The sequence below is a fragment of the Acomys minous genome (genome assembly GCF_964271855.1).
Source record: "Acomys minous genome assembly, chromosome: 13".
Classification (NCBI taxonomy): domain Eukaryota; kingdom Metazoa; phylum Chordata; class Mammalia; order Rodentia; family Muridae; genus Acomys; species Acomys minous.
Window position 1 is genome coordinate 112,577,098 of NC_140495.1, and position 15,698 is coordinate 112,592,795.

The 15,698-nt window shown below is 44.9% G+C and overlaps 1 protein-coding gene across 1 annotated transcript; it reads left to right on the top strand.

Moving 5' to 3' along the window:
* Window positions 1-5,511: 5,511 nt before the first annotated feature.
* LOC311581840 (E3 ubiquitin-protein ligase TRIM31-like) lies at window positions 5,512-15,211 on the top strand (the record flags this gene model as incomplete). The annotated part of the gene is made up of 8 exons (XM_084754359.1): window positions 5,512-5,925; window positions 6,405-6,500; window positions 8,495-8,725; window positions 9,987-10,009; window positions 10,502-10,617; window positions 12,301-12,375; window positions 12,859-12,900; window positions 14,684-15,211. The coding sequence occupies 8 exons, from the start codon at window positions 5,512-5,514 to the stop codon at window positions 15,208-15,210; spliced, it is 1,524 nt and encodes a 507-aa protein (XP_084610485.1). The 3' UTR covers window position 15,211.
* Between the last annotated feature and the right edge of the window lie 487 nt (window positions 15,212-15,698).

The window sequence follows — 15,698 nt, forward strand, 5'->3', positions numbered from 1 at the left end:
TTTGTTCAAGGATGTTTTTCAGCTGGTAACAGCCAATCTTCCCCCACAAAGTGGTTTGACTTCTAAGGGGATAAAACATCACCTGCTCTCTCACAAGTCTGTTCCTTATCCCACACTTGGGATCTAAGCAAAAACATGTTTATCTCTCTTCATCTCCCTCTTTTTATTACATAAAATAAGCTATATACAATAAGAATTATCCAGTAAGTCACAGTTACAGGACAATTGTAGTTGACAATTTTTGAGAAATTATTCCATTGCCTATCCTATTGAGTCTTATCCTAATGTCTAAGTTTTTTAAATCTTTTTTGTTTTGTTTTGTTTTTTAACTCTTAAACTAAAGCTTGTAATAATACCGTGGCTATCTTAGTCTTATTTAAATATTTACTTATTTATGTATCCAGTGTTTTGCCTACATGTACACTTGCACTCCAGAAGAGGGCACCTGATTTCTTTACAGATGGCTGTGAGCCACTGTGTGCTTGGTGGGAATTAAACTCAGAACCCCTGGAAGAGCAGCCAATGTTCTTAACCTCTGAGCCATCTCTCCAGCCCAGCTATCTTAGTCTTTAACCCCACCAGAAACCCTAGAAGAAATACTACCTAATATGAAGGAAGTGCAGGCAAGCAACTTCCGAAAATAGAGACAGGACAGAGAGCTGACTGCCTGGACAGTCACAAGTTTCTCTCCATCATAGGTGCATCCAGTCTCCTCCCGCTGTCCCAAAACATCTGAAATACTGTTGTGAAGCAGGAATCCTGAAGGACTGGCCCACCTAATCTCTGCAAGGCTGGGCACCAGTTTCTCAGTATCAGGCTTGATTATAGTGTGTGGTCATTCTGTCATCAGCAGTAGAGATGAGCACAGTTCCTCAGTCCAGTGGCTATTCTGTCACTATTGTTTCTTGATGCCTACATCATTAGACTGGAAGTGCTGCCAGGAACGGATGTGTCTCTCTGTCGTAAAAGCCCTTTATCATTAAATGCCACTTTCTGTAGATTTCTGAAGTGATTGAAGGCCATCTATTTTTCTATTATATCCATTATCCATCTATTCCTTTTGAAAACACATACAGGAAAGTAAACAAAGCTTATTCTATAATTAAGTAACTTAGTATCTAGTAAGATTTACAAGTGACCAACTACCAATTTCTACCTCTGACCATCCTGAACAAGTTATAACAGTTATTTCTAACCTTTTCAAATAAGTTGTACATGTATAATACATTAAATAAATGTCAAACAAAGTGATCTTATATTTCTACCAACATGCAATATACAGTTTAAGTTTGCATCAACATACCATACACAATAAGTAAAGAAAAAGTTAAAAAAGTCTTAAATTTCCATCAATCTACAATATCAATGTGAAATATTTGAATGCCAATGTAAAATATATTTGAGGCTAGAAGATTCAAAACACTACTTTGTATTCTATAAATTTATATCCTCCCTTATATATTCCCTTCTTCCCCCTTTTCCTTGATGTTAGATAAGATAGATAAAAGAAAGTAGCATGGAAGAAAGAAATCACTAAATGAAACTTACATTAACTTACAACTAACCATCTGAGGCAAAAATGAACATTGATAACCCACCCAAAACAGCGTCCCCACCTCTGGGAATGGGGCCATTCTCTAAAATTAGTTTTTCCTTCTTAAGGAAAAACAAAACAACACAAAGCATCGTTGGGTACTCTTAGAAAAATAAAATATTTCCCAAAAGCTGAAAAATCTAGCTATATCTGTTTTTGTCCAGACTTTTTGGGATTGATCTCTTGGGCTAGGCTTTTTTAAAGTTGAAATGCATGCAGTTTCTTGAAAAAACAGTAGCTGTAACAATCTTTGATGTTGAATCACCAGGGGCTACCTACTTTGTCTTCATACTTATCTATTTTTTTTTGCTCTGAAAATAAGCAAACTTTTACAAGTATTAGTATAACTACATGTATATATATGTTTGTGTGTATATTACATATATGTAATATGCAAGATGTACAAATTATCTAAAGATAAACATCTACCCATTTTCGAGCAGGTATAAGCCTTCAGTTGTATACATCTCTTTGAGCTGTAATATCCAAGATGTAAGAAAGAATGTCATGTTATGAGAACTAGATCTCCCTTATTATTCCCTTGCTATATGAACACATTCATGCATTATGTTCTAAGAGGTCTTTCCTGGTTATATATAATCTTTGTAAGTTTTGTCAGCAATGATATTTTTTCATTCCCTGTAGAAACATAAACATAACCGTGGCCCCATCTCAAACCTTTTGCAGGTTTCCAGTCCATGGTCCATAAATCTTTATAGTAAATTGGTTGTCCTATTTCCTCAGTCTTTCCTGTAACCCAGTGTGTCTCAGCTGCTGTTGTCCCTTCATCACCAACATTAAGAAAATTTAAAGTCAACAAAGCGTTATTTAATCTGTCCCTGGGGTCTTTACCCTTCCCTTTTATTTAATGAGTATCTCTTTTAAGGTATGATTAGCTCTTTCTACAACTGCCTGCCCTGTTGGATTGTGTGGTATACCAGTAATGTGCTTAATGTTATAACATGGAAAGAATTTCTTCATCTTAAGGGACACATATGCAGGAGTATTTTCAGTTTTTATTTCTGCAGGTATTCCTGTAATTGCCATTATTTCCAATAAATGAAAAGTTACACAATCAGCCTGTTCAGAACTAGGCAGTTGCCCATCTAAATCCCGAAAAGGCATTTATAGTATGATGTACGTATCTTAGTTTCCCATCTTTTGCAAAATGAAACACATCCATCTGACAGATTTCATCCCTTTTTGTACCCCTAGGGTTAACTCCAGCAGGTAAAGAGTTTTGATTATACAAAGAACATGCAGGATACCTATTAATTATTTCTCTGGCTTGTTGCCAAGTTATAGGAAAGTTTGCTTCAAATCCTTACCGTTAACACGACGTTTTTCATGAAATGTTGAGGCTTCGAGCACATTTGCTATTAATAATTGGTCAATTTCTTCATTTCCTTGTCCCATGGACCAGGTAAACCTCTATAGGACTGAATATGAGTAATAGACAAGGGATAGATTCTACTTTGGATGACCTGTTGCAGTTCTTTAAATAGTGTAGTTAATTCAGAGTTATCAGGAGTAAATTCAGCAGCTTCTATACACAGAATGACTCTTTCTCCACACTGAGAGTCAGTGGTTATATTAAGAGAGTCAGGAAAATTTTACAGTACCATAAGGATTGCAAATAATTCCAATTTTTGAATGGAGGTAAGTGGGCTTTTAATCACCTTAGTCACTTTATCAGATTTATAATCAGCCATACCCATCTTGTTTGGATCCATGTAGAAGGTGAGTGCCCCTGGTATCAGTGTCCTCTTTATAAAACTTGGAAGGATCCAATTAGTTCTTTTTTATAAATTGTATACATTTGCTTTTGTGTATTTGTTATTAATTTCTCCCAAGTAGTTACCTCAAGCCCTTTGCCAGTCTTTATTAATTACCCATAGTGACAGGATCTCAGAACTAGTAAGAGGAAGTACAACCTCTGTCATTATTAAGCAGCAATGACAATACACTACACTATGACATGAGCAGCTGTATTAAAGGGTGGGAGACTTCCTGCTCTTCCAGAAGAACCAAGTTAGATTCCCAGCACCAGAGGGGCAGCTCACAGCCACAGTTCCAGGAGGTCCAGATGCCCTCTTCTGGCTTCCAAGAGTACTGCATGTGGGTCACAGACACATACAGGAAAACACCTATACCTATAAAATTATTAAGAGTAATACATTCTAAAGATAAAAATTTTCTAAACTAAAGAAATAATTTAATTTAAAAATAAGTTAAATTTTACCTCAAGATCTGATCGTTGAGTATGAATGCAAGCTATACAACCGTACACAGATGGTTTACTCCAACCTTAAAGCCAATTAAATAGATGGGTCTGAAAGTGTTGGGCTTTTAGCAGTTGCTATGACCAAAGTGACCACTATATTATTAGGGAATAGCTTTGAGAAAAAACAGGACGTGCTGTTGCCAGTAACATCATGACAAAAGTAAATCCATGACTGTCCCTGGCAAAGCAGAATGAATGGCAGCTGGGGCCATAGCCAAGCAATCGTCCACAGCCTGTGTGACCTGGGAATGGCCTTGGACCCATGAACTCAGCACATGTGGTTTCCTGTAGAAGTCCAGGCCAAACTCCATTCCAGCCTAGATGGCCCCACCTCACCACGCGGAGCTATTGGCAATTAATTGATAGCTACTGGGGAGGGAGAACCATTTTTCCTGGGGTTGTGGCCCTGTAGTAGCCTGTGCTCCAGGGGATGGTACCACACCATTTACACATGGTTAGTGCTAACTGAACTCAGTGAGGATTTTCTCACATTCCCTGGACTGTGTCTTATAAATATAAATAAGGGGCTGGGAAGATGGCTCAAGGAGTAAGAGCACTTGTTTCTTTCCCAGCACCTACATGCTGACGCACAAGCATCTGTAACTCAAGTCCCAGGGCATCCTACCCCATCTTCTGACCTCCATGGGAGCCAGGCATGCACATGGTGCACACACACACACACACAGGCAAAGCACCTTTATACATAAAAACAAGCAACTATTTAAAAACATAAGTGGCTGGGCAGTGGTAGTGCATGCTTTTAATTCCAGCAGCAGGAGGCAGAGGCAGGTGAATCTGAGTTCAAGGCCAACCTGGTCTACAGAACAAGTTCCAGATCAGCCAGGGCTAAACAGAGAAATGCTACACACACACACACACACACACACACACACACACACACACACACACACACAATTTAAAGATTAGTAGTTTGAATTTTAATGACAGAAGAGAGGAGAATTGAGCCAGGAGGGAGAGAAAGAAGCAGCACTTTTCCCCTGGGCACAAAAGAGCAAGAGAAAGGTGAAGAAGTGGAGTGTTAAACTACTGGAGAGAACTAAGTAACACTGGATGATACTTTCCTCCTCAAAAACAAAGGCCACAGCTCAGGCAAGCTGGGGGGTCTGAGAAGTACAGAGACAGAGAAAGAGAGACAGGCCAAACAGAACAAAGGAGGGCACCAGAGACAGGAGGAAAAGCCAGCAGAAGACAGGGTGGGGAGGCAGCTCTGCTGGGGGGCGGGGCCTTAGCGCACCTTCCTGCCACTCTACCTGCAGCTGAGTGGACTTTGACACCTCACCCTTCTGTTCCTGCAACTGCTTTCAAAAGATAAGTTTAATCAGTTCAAGGTCCAGGAACCATTGCTCTACTTCACAGGCAGCACGAACTCACAGTATCTGTTTGTGCTTGAGAGACAGTGAGGTGAGACTGAGCATCTCTTTACAATCCTCCCCATGTAAGTTTTACTCTTCCTTATTACTCCCCCTCCTCTTCACTGGTCCGTCTCTAGCCCCCCTCTCCCAGCTGAGAGTCTCTCTAACCTCTGCTTCCTGTTTCCTTTTCCTTTCTCAGAACCAGGGTCTGCCTTGGAGTCCTGAGCTGTAACATCTCAATTTAGCCTTGCTGACCCACCATGGCGGGCCTACACATGACCACTGAACTGCTGGAGGAACTGATCTGCCCCATCTGCATGGATGTCCTACGAGACCCTGTCATCACTGAGTGTGGGCACAACTTCTGCGTGCAGTGCATCAGTCAGGTGGGGAAAACGTCAGAGACGATCCAGTGTCCCCTCTGCAATCTCTCTGTGAACAAGAACACGTTCAGGCCCAATAAGCTGTTGGCTAGTCTTGCAGAGAAAATCCAGGCCATGGATCCTGCTGAGATCCAAGCAGAAGGAGAAGAGAGAAAATGTCAGAGGCACAAAGAAAGGCTACATTACTTCTGTGAGGAGGATGAGGAGTTCCTCTGTGTGGTGTGTCGGCTCTCCAAGGTCCACAGATCCCACCATGTCACTTTGATAAAGAAGGCTGTCCAGAACTACAAGGTAGGCACCTGGGCCCTTCTCTGTCCCCAGCCCAGCAGAGCAGAGTCCCTGGAGACAGAGGAGCTGCTGCTGCTCCAGCTGGTTGACAGCACTGCTGCTCTCTTTGCACTTGAGTTGGCAGTTTGTAGCCAGGCCCAGAGGACATAAAACAGGGCCTGGGGCATCCAGACAAGCCAGTGCTGTGTCTACCCCTGAGATCCGTGCCCTGGCTGCTCCTGGCTTTGCCTCTCTGTGAGGCAGATGAAATCTATCTCTTAAACTAGTGGGTGGGACCGAGGAGGGGAAGTCTTTCCTGGACAACACCAAAGCACCATCCAAATGGTCATCAGTAATGTCTTCTTAAGCCAATAAAGTTCCATTTCTATCCTTCACCCCTTGTCCTAGTGAGAGAAAAACAAGGGGTCTGCTAATAATGACATCATCAACCTGGGACAACTTCCCAAGAGGAAGAGCCTGACCGAAATACCTTCTCACTACAGGTACAGATGGAGTCACAGGCCCAGGATTTGGAGCAAAAGGACAAGGAAATAATTGGAGAGAAAAAGCAAGGTGAAGGGGCAATCCAGGTGTTCATGGTAAGAATCATTCCAAACACGTCCCAGGACACTGAGGCATCTCTGCTGAAACTCCTACCCTTCCTTATTTCTCAAGTGGGAACAAAGTCTTGCTGACATGGTGGCTGGGGCAGGGCATGGGGCGTGGTCTCTGAGCTATGACCCTGGGCTGTGCTCCCTACTGCCAGGGTGCTGCACCAATGGAGCAGGAGGTCTGCCCCTCCTGCCACAGCAGGCTGTGTAAGGAACACACTGTATAACCCAAGCTCTTTCTAACTAGAGACTTACACAGCAAAAAGAGACAGAGACTGTGGCACCAGCAGACATCTTGACCTGATTTATTTGCATTTTAAAAGTCTTTTATTATTTATATATATTAGTTTATGTATGTATCTGTGTGAGTAAAAGTCATTATGTGCAGATACTGACAGAGACCAGAAGAACTAGAGTTATAGGTACCGTGAGCTGCCCTAGGTAGGTGCTAGGATCTGAATTCAGGTGTTCTGGAAGAGCATTCTTAACTTCCCAGCCAACCCTCTAGGTCCTGTTAATGTGGTTGGCTGGTTGTGGTACTCTTCTGGGCCATAGCTCTTTTCCTATTTTATGGTACTTCCAGGCCTCCCACATCCTCTCCTATTCTCCTCCTCCTCCTCCTCCTCCTCCTCCCTCCTCCTCCTCCTCCTCCTCCTCCTCCTCCTCCTTCTTCTTCTTCTTCTTCTTCTTCTTCTCTCTCTCTCTCTCTCTCTCTCTCTCTCTCTCTCTCTCTCTCTCTCTCTCTCTTTCTCCTCAAAGACCAGTGAGCCATTCCTATCCCACTTGCCTGCCCAGGTATATCAGCTTTTTATTGGTCAAATAGGAATAAGTTTGATGTCAAGGTTACATAGCAATATGTGGGGCACATTAAAAGAAAGCAAAGAGTAATTAGCATTCAAACATATCAGACCAACCTCCAGCAAGGCAGTTAAGCGAAAAAGTTTCTTTGTTTCTCTTTATTTCCTTTGTTTGTTTGTTTGTGCTTTTGTTCCACTGACATTTATCACTATCTTTTATTTATTTAGTTTTAGATCTAATTTGATCGGAATGGTGCTTTGCCTACGTGTGTGTGTATGTATGTATGTATGTATGTATGTATGTATGTATGTACACCAGGTGCATGCCTGGTACACATGGAGATCAGAGAGAGCATCAGATCACCTGGTTTGGAGTTAAGATGGCTGTGAGCCACCCTGTGGGTTCTGGGAATTGAATCTGAATCCTTTACAAGAGCAACAGGTGCTCTAAACCACTGAGCCATCTCTCCATCCTCTAGGCACAGCATCTTATGGAGCCCAAGCTAGAAATCGTTATGTACAAAAGAATAGCCTCCAGCTTCTGATCCATTACAGGGCTATAACAGCAGGCCCAGTGTGTGCAGTGCTGGGGATTGAACCCAGGGCCTCATGCATGCTAGGCAAGCTCTCTAGCCACTGAACTACAGCCCAACCCTGGGTTTTTGATGGTGATGTTCTCTGTTTGTTTGTTGAGACAATGGCTCAAGCAGTGCACGATGACCTAAGATAGAGGCTGGCCTTGACCTCCTGGCTCTCCTGCCTGCACTCCCAAGTGCTGAGATTGCATAGTTGTGCCCCAGCACATCTGGCTGATGTCCTTCAAGACAAATGAAAGCATCCAGCCTAAATCTGCGAATACAGGAAGTGATATGGTCTCCTTTCCTCCTCTTCCCCCTCCTCCAGCAAGGTGTTCTAAACTTGTCTGTGTATAATCTTTCAATACATTTAAAGAGTGAATGGTGCCAGGTGTGGTACATGCCCTTAATTCCAGCCCTTAGGAGGCAGAGGCAGGTGGATCTGTATGAATTCAAGGCCAACTTGTTGTAGTTAGTGAATTCCAGGCTACCCAGGACTATAGAGTGAAATTTTGCCAATAAATAGACAATAGTGGATAATGGGCTTAAAGGAGGCATGGAGGACGCCTCTCATGCCCACCTCATCTCTACATTCCTTCCGTGTCCCCAGGCCCAGGCACATCTTCAGAAACTAAAGATCTGTGAGGAATTCAAGCACCTGCGTCAGAGACTGGATGAGGAAGAGAGTTTCCTCCTGTCCAGGCTGGACTGGCTGGAGCTGCAGGGAGCTGAGCAGATGGGACAGTATGACAGTGTGATTGAGCAGCAGCTCACCTCCCTCAGGGAGCTCACTGAGTCCCTGAAAAGTAGGATGAAAGCACCGTACACGGAGCTACTAAAGGTGAGGCCTTTGTGAACTCTCTCTCTCTCTCTCTCTCTCTCTCTCTCTCTCTCTCTCTCCCTCCCTCCCTCCCTCCCTCCGTCTCTCTCTCTCTCTCTCTCTCTCCCTCCCTCCCTCCATCTGTCTCTGTCTCTGTCTCTGTGTCTCTCTGTCTTTCTCTCTCTCACACACACATGCTTTTGCTGTCTAAATCTAAATTGTGAGACGGTCAGACACATTCCTGTATTTGAGGGAGTGTCATCACATTTGTGACCTTATCTTTCTTAATTAAAGCTCTCACTTTTGACAAAGCTCCTCTCCAGGGATTAGAGGGAAGCCTTGCTCCAGTCATGTTGTCTCTGACGTAATGCTCTGTCCCTTGCTAATGCTTTTCCACCCTAAGGCCCAGTGTTCACCATGCCCTTTCTCCTAGTAAGCTCATGTATGAAGTGTTGTTGTTGTTTTAAATATCTGCTTTCCTGAACTAATCCACCAACTGCTACTCTTCTTCATGTAATCCAGCAGTTCTCAATTTATGGGTTGTGGACCCATTTGTTGGGGGGTTCAAAGAACCCTTTCACAGTGGTCATCAATGACCATTGGAAGTGTTAGATATTTATAGCTCAATTCATATCAGTAGCAAATTTACAGTTATGAAGTAGCAACAAAATTTATGGTTGGGGTCACCACACATTAGGACCTGTATTAAAGGGTCCCAGCATTAGGAAGGAAAAGAACAAAGCCCTTCCCATAACTCAGGACACTGAGGCAAGACGATTGTTTCTAGCCCATGGCTAACATGAGCAAATATCTTTTTTTTAAGATTTATTTTATTTATTACATATACATTGCATATTCTACCTGCATGTATGCCTGACAGATCTCATTATAGATGGTTGTGAGCCATCATGTGGTTGCTGGGTATTGAACTCAGTACCTCTGGGAGAGCACACAGTGCTCTTAATGGCCGAGTCATCTCTCCAGCCTCATGAGCAAAGATCAAGACACTGTTTGAAGAAGTTGGGCATGCCCTCTCACACTTGTAATTATAGCATTGCAGAGGTACGGGGATTTCTTGAGCCACTAGACTTCAAGGCCATCCTGGACACACACACACACACACACACACACACACACACACACACACACACACACAGGAGAGAGAGGGGGGTGGCTAAAGAGAAAGGAACAGCATTTTCTCTCTGCCTCCAGCTGAGTCTGAGCTTCCTCTCAGTGCCTGTGACTCAGGAAGCTCTGAAATTGTTCTCTCTTTCTCTTCCAGGACGTCAAAGGCGTCTTGAGCAGGTATGATGGGCATCCCACATGCACTGTGCTTTCTGGGTCACTCACACATACAGCAGTCAACATATGTCCGAGTGTGTTCACAGCCCACAGGAACTCAACTATAAACTATTTAGGCTGCAGGTGGGGAGGTCCAAAGTGTCCACAGCACAGGTGGCCTCTGGGTAAAGGCTCCGCTCTTTTCTCCAAGCACCCAGCTTCTTTCCCAGCTCCCCCTGCACATTCCCCTTGATTCAGTGGGTGAGTCCTGCGTTTCCTGCGTTGCCTCCCTGGCCCCTTTCCCTTCCCTGCATCCATCTCCATCTTCACTTCCACATTTCCTCAGGTGTGATCTCACTCAGCCCTGTACTCCCAGACCTGGGCTCCTGACATTCAGCTCACTGGGTCTAGACTGTATTTCTCACTCTGCCTCCAGCCCAGGAACCCATCCCACAGGCCCTTCCTGCCCACACTCTGCCCCCTGAACTCACCACTCAGATCAACATATCTCCACAGGAGTAAGGAATTTCAGTTTAACAACCCAAACCCAGTTCCCGAGGACCTGGAAAGAAAAAGCAATAAAGCAAAAGTGAGATTGGAATCCATCATAGAGAGCCTGAAGGAATTAAAAGGTGAGGCATGTATCGGGTCCCAGGCTGTGGGAAAAATCGAATCAGGGTTCACCTGAAAGAGGGAGTAGGGATTGAAAGTAGGATACAGAGATGCGAGAAATAACGAATCAAGTCAGGAAATTTCTGATCAAGATTCACTTTATTGCCGACTAGCAGGAACATATATAGGGCAAGGTCAATAGGATCTGTTCTTATCTCACTCACCCTAGCCCCCAGGCAAGAATGCAATAGCCTAAATCACTCCCCGTAGAACTTCCTAGATCCTCTGTGTGGTTCCAAGTTGGGATTTCCCTATTCTTTCAAAGGTAAATAGTCCAAGGATGGCCTAGAACACAAGACCTCATGAGGTAAAGGTCAGCAACTCGAAGGTCACAGCATACAGTCTAAGCACAGGATTTCTGACATGGCAGAATTTGGCACGGGTTCTTCCCACAGAGGTGGCTGTCACCTCCTGTGCTTTCCTGCCTCAGGGTTCCCTCCATCACCTCAGACACTGCGTGAACTCACTGGTGCCAGCCCTGAGCCTCCCAGAAGCCAGGCTGAGTGCTGAGCACTTTCCAAGCATCCTTATCCAGAAATGTATCATGCTGTGCTGTAGCAGGGCTCCCAAGGGGTTAACGTTGTGCTAAGGGTGGAGCCCAGGACTTTGTGTTTGCTTGACAAACCTCTGAGCTACAGCCCCAGCACCAAATCACCTCCAATCTCACAGTTTTTATCTTGTTCACCAGGTGGTGAGCATGAGGCTGGATGTATGTTCCCAATTTGGTTCTTGCTAGCCACATGTACCCCTGGGCACAGAATATAGCATTCTCCCATTGTGTAGGTAAAGAACACACATTGACTGTGAAAGACATAATATTAAAATAGACGTAAAATGCAGTAATGTGAAACAAACCTAAAGAAAAATACAGCAATTAAAAATTTGGAAACTGCATCTCACCATTTTGTCCAGGGTGGCCTCTTACTGAAGATAAGCTTTCTGAGTAGCTAGGACTATTTCACCCAGCACCGTGCCCAGGAAGCAGTAACTTTTATTCTACATACTGAAATAACAATGTTTGTTTGTTTGTTTTATTCTGAGCTACTCATTTCTTTTTCTAAAGTTTTATTTATTTGTATGGATGTTTTATGTGCATGTATCATATGCATGCCTGGTGTCCATGGAGGTCAGAACAGAGTGTCATATTTCCTGGGATTGAAACTTCAGAGGGTACTGGGAAATGAACCTAGGTCCACTGATTAAAAACAGTTTTTAACCTCTGAGCCATCCCTTAGCCCCCTTTTATTTTCTCTTGAGACACTGTGTGAATAGCCCAGATTCTGAAACTCACCACATACTGTGAAATGGCCTAAAAGTTGTCATCCTCCTGTCTCAGCTTCCTGCATGGCAGCATGCCCTGGTCTTTTCTGTTTTCAAAATGGCATGTAGAAAGTTCACAATTTAGTGGTTCATATCAGTTGCTCCTCATGTATTTGCTCTGCACAGAGCTGCACTGGAGGCCACTGTGGGGAGAGCCTAGGGCAGCTCTCCCTCTTTGGTGTCTTCTTGGTTCACTGAGACTAGGAGAGGAATTCCAGTCCCACCTCTCCCAGCATCTGCAATCACAGCCTCGCTGTGTGGTCGGGGTTCCCTGCTTATTCATCCCCTGTGGCCTCTCCATGTTCTTCACTCTCTCCTCACAGACAACCTGAAGGATGAAGGGAAGAAGGATAAGAGTTCATTCCTGGACAGCCTGAATAAAGAGGAATTGGAGATCTGTAAGTGTGTGCTGATCTGCTGTTTGAGGAAAGTGAGAAACACAAGAGGGAGGGTCCTCCCCTTACTGGGAGATTGAGGAAGGCCCGGTGTTTGTGAACACCAATGAAGAACAAGCTTCTGGAATTGTCTTATTATGTTAAGTTTAGATAATCATGACATGGTGACACCTTACTACATAAAAGATCTTCAAAACTAATGAAAATGTGTAAATTTATCTCCTCATTGCATAAAGCCCAGGAGGAGGCAGCTCAGTCTGTGGTTAGAGCTGACAACAGGACTCTGCTGGTTCAGCACAGCTGACACAATGCCCCGTGTGATGATGTCATCTAATATAAAGGCCCTGTGATGATGTCATCTGAGGTGGTTCAGTTATGAGGGTAGCTAGGGTAAAAGGCAGGTTCAGCCACCAATCCCCAATATGACTTTTAATTTGTATCTTCTTGTTATCAACCTAAAGTTCATTTTCTCTCTCCAATTTCTAGGGTCCCTGTCACAGAAGAATAAGTCAGAGTTGCCCAGCTCAGGTAGGATTCCTGCTTGGCACATGGTTCTTCCTGTAGGGAAGCAAGGGACCTCCAGGTCTGCAGGTTCATTCCCAGCTCTGACACAGCAGGGGAAAGAGAGACCAGTCCCCAGGAAGAGCTGCCGAAACAGCAGAGCACCCTTCATGGATGACTGCTCTCAGTTCCCCTGAGAGATACAGGAATAAGGAAAGAACAGAAAACTGAGTAAAAGAGAGATGACGGGGGAGAGAGAGAGGAAGGGCTGTGTGGCTGTACAGACTCTGAAAGCCCAGATATGGTCATCATAAGGTGAGAGGCAGGCTTCTCAATTGCCTGTTCTTCTGAAACTATCCCTTCCCTGGAAAGGCCTAGCCTCCCTCAAGGGACCCCTGATGTGCTGGCCCCATGCTGTGTGGTCCATGTCCCTACTGCAGCCTATGGAGCTCAGCAGTGCCTGTTGCTCTACTGACCTCGTCTTTCTTCTTTGTTGTCCCTCAAATGGGAACAAGTCAACAAAACTGGGATCATCTGATGCCCAGCTCTATTCCCTCCCCTTGCATTCTGAGGTGTCCTTTATGGGGCAGCCCGTCCTTTGGCATTGCCCTGGAACAAAGCACAGCTGTTTACTTCAGGTTCCTGGAGATGGAGCTGGCTGTGAGCCTGGGCTCTGTGCACACCAGTCAACCTCTAGGTGACACTCAGTTGTCTTACTGAAGAGTTGGGGGAGGTGTGGGCTGCTCTTCCTGATGTTGCCCTTTTCCTCTCCAAATATTTTCTTTACTTGTTTGTTATAGTGTGTGTATATGTGTCTGCTTGTGCATGTGTGTGTATACAAATATATGTGTGCATGTATGCATGTCTGTGTATGTATGTGTGAGTGTGTATGTGTGTGTGTGTGTGTGCACAATGGAGGTGAGGCCCACAGTGTGCAGGTCAGAAGTCTATTTGTGAAGGTTGTTCTCTCCTGACATCTTTATGTCAATTCTGGGCTTTCCTGGCAAGCATTTGTACCTGCTAAGCCATCTTACGAGTCTTTCATTCTCTCTCTCTCCCTCTACCTTCCACCCCCTCTCTCTCTGATGTGTGTGTATGTGTGTGTGTGAGTGTAACAGTGGCTATGTGTGGACATCCAGAACAACACGGGGGAGTCAGCTTCCCACCATGTGGGTTTCAGGACTGAAATCATGTATCAGGCTTGAGAACAATTGCCTTATCTGCTGAGTCAGCTCCCTGGCCCCAAGGCCTCCATTTTAGAAATTCAGCATTAGTCTTGACCTCTCATAGTAGCCCCAGTTGTTTGCCATTTGAGAACCAAGAAATAGGGAAATGGAGATGCAATGGCCTCACTGCTACAATATCCAAATTACTCAGGGCCTCTTTTTGAAGTCATTTTACTATGATCTGCAGGAGTGTACCTCTGTGCCCACAGAACAGTCCCTCATAAAATTAGGGGTAACTTTGAGAATTGGGGATGGAGGGAGGGGAGAGGTGCTGGGAGAGCAGTGTAGGGATATGGAAGGTGGCCCACATCTACAATTCCTGCACTAGGGAGGTTCAACCTGGAGGATGGAGAGGTTCAAGATCATCTTAGCTACACAGCGGGTTTCAGCCACGCTTTGGTTACCTGAGAGATCTTCTCAGAAAACCAAAGCAAACAGGCAGGAGTCAAGATTTTTCTGGGAACGTGGGCTGGAATTTCACAGAGAAATTCTCTCTCCAGCTGCACCATGAGAAGCTGAGAAGCAGGGGATTGGAGGAGTTGACATGAGGCTATCCCTCTTTTCTCTTCTTTATATTCCCACAGTCCCTGTGACCCTGGACATGGCCTCAGCTGACCCAGACCTCACCTTATCTCAGGATCTAAAGAAAGTGACCTTGTACATGGTGGACAGAGCAGCTTTGAATGAGCAGGCAAAACCTCGGCCGTTCTACCCTTTCCGCACTGTGAGGGGTTCCCCAGGCCTCTCCTCAGGACACCAGGTGTGGGAGGCAGAAATCCATGGGCCCTCTGGTGGGACAAGCATGGTGGGTGTGGCCACAGAGTCGGCTCTAGGGGCCGAGAGTCAGAGCTCCAGTGCACAGAGCTGCATATGGGCACTGAGGGTCTCATCCTCCGGATGCCAGACATTCTCCAACAACAATGCCCTGGAAAGTATCCAGGTCAGTCTTCAGAAAGTGGGCGTCTACGTGGATTATGACTGTGGGAGAGTCGTCTTCTATGATGCCATCACCAGGAAACACATCTATACTTTCCACACGTCCTTTGATGAGCAGATCTTCCCCATTGTAGGGCTTCAATCTGCCCCCAGCCATATCACCTTGAGCCCCTAGGGCTGCTCTCTTGTGGGTCCCTCAATCTGAGGTGATGAGATGGAAGTGTCAGGAGTGAAGCTTGGCCCTGTTGGGGCACTCTACGCACCCTACACACTCCTGATGTTTCCTCTTTCCTGAGTAGAGAAGATAGTCGAATACCCTAAGCACTAGACACAAGGTTTTTCAGTGCCAGGACTTCATGAACAGGCTGTGGAAAGATTTGGCCATACTGAAGAATTCAGGTCAGCCAGAGTTAGCTAGAATGCAGGCATGCTAAACCTTTATTAAAGATCTATGCCAAGCTGAGACAAGTTAAGAAAATTTTCCATTGCTGCACCCCATTGCTTCTACCCCACCTACTCAGAACCCACTACCTCAAGATAGTTTCTAGAATAACCACACCCTCATGCCCACCCCATCTCACCCTAACATGTGCTATGGCCAAGGGCCTCCAGGCTGCCCCTCTTCTTCTCCAGGCTGCTCCCTCACTCCTTCCCACACTCCAT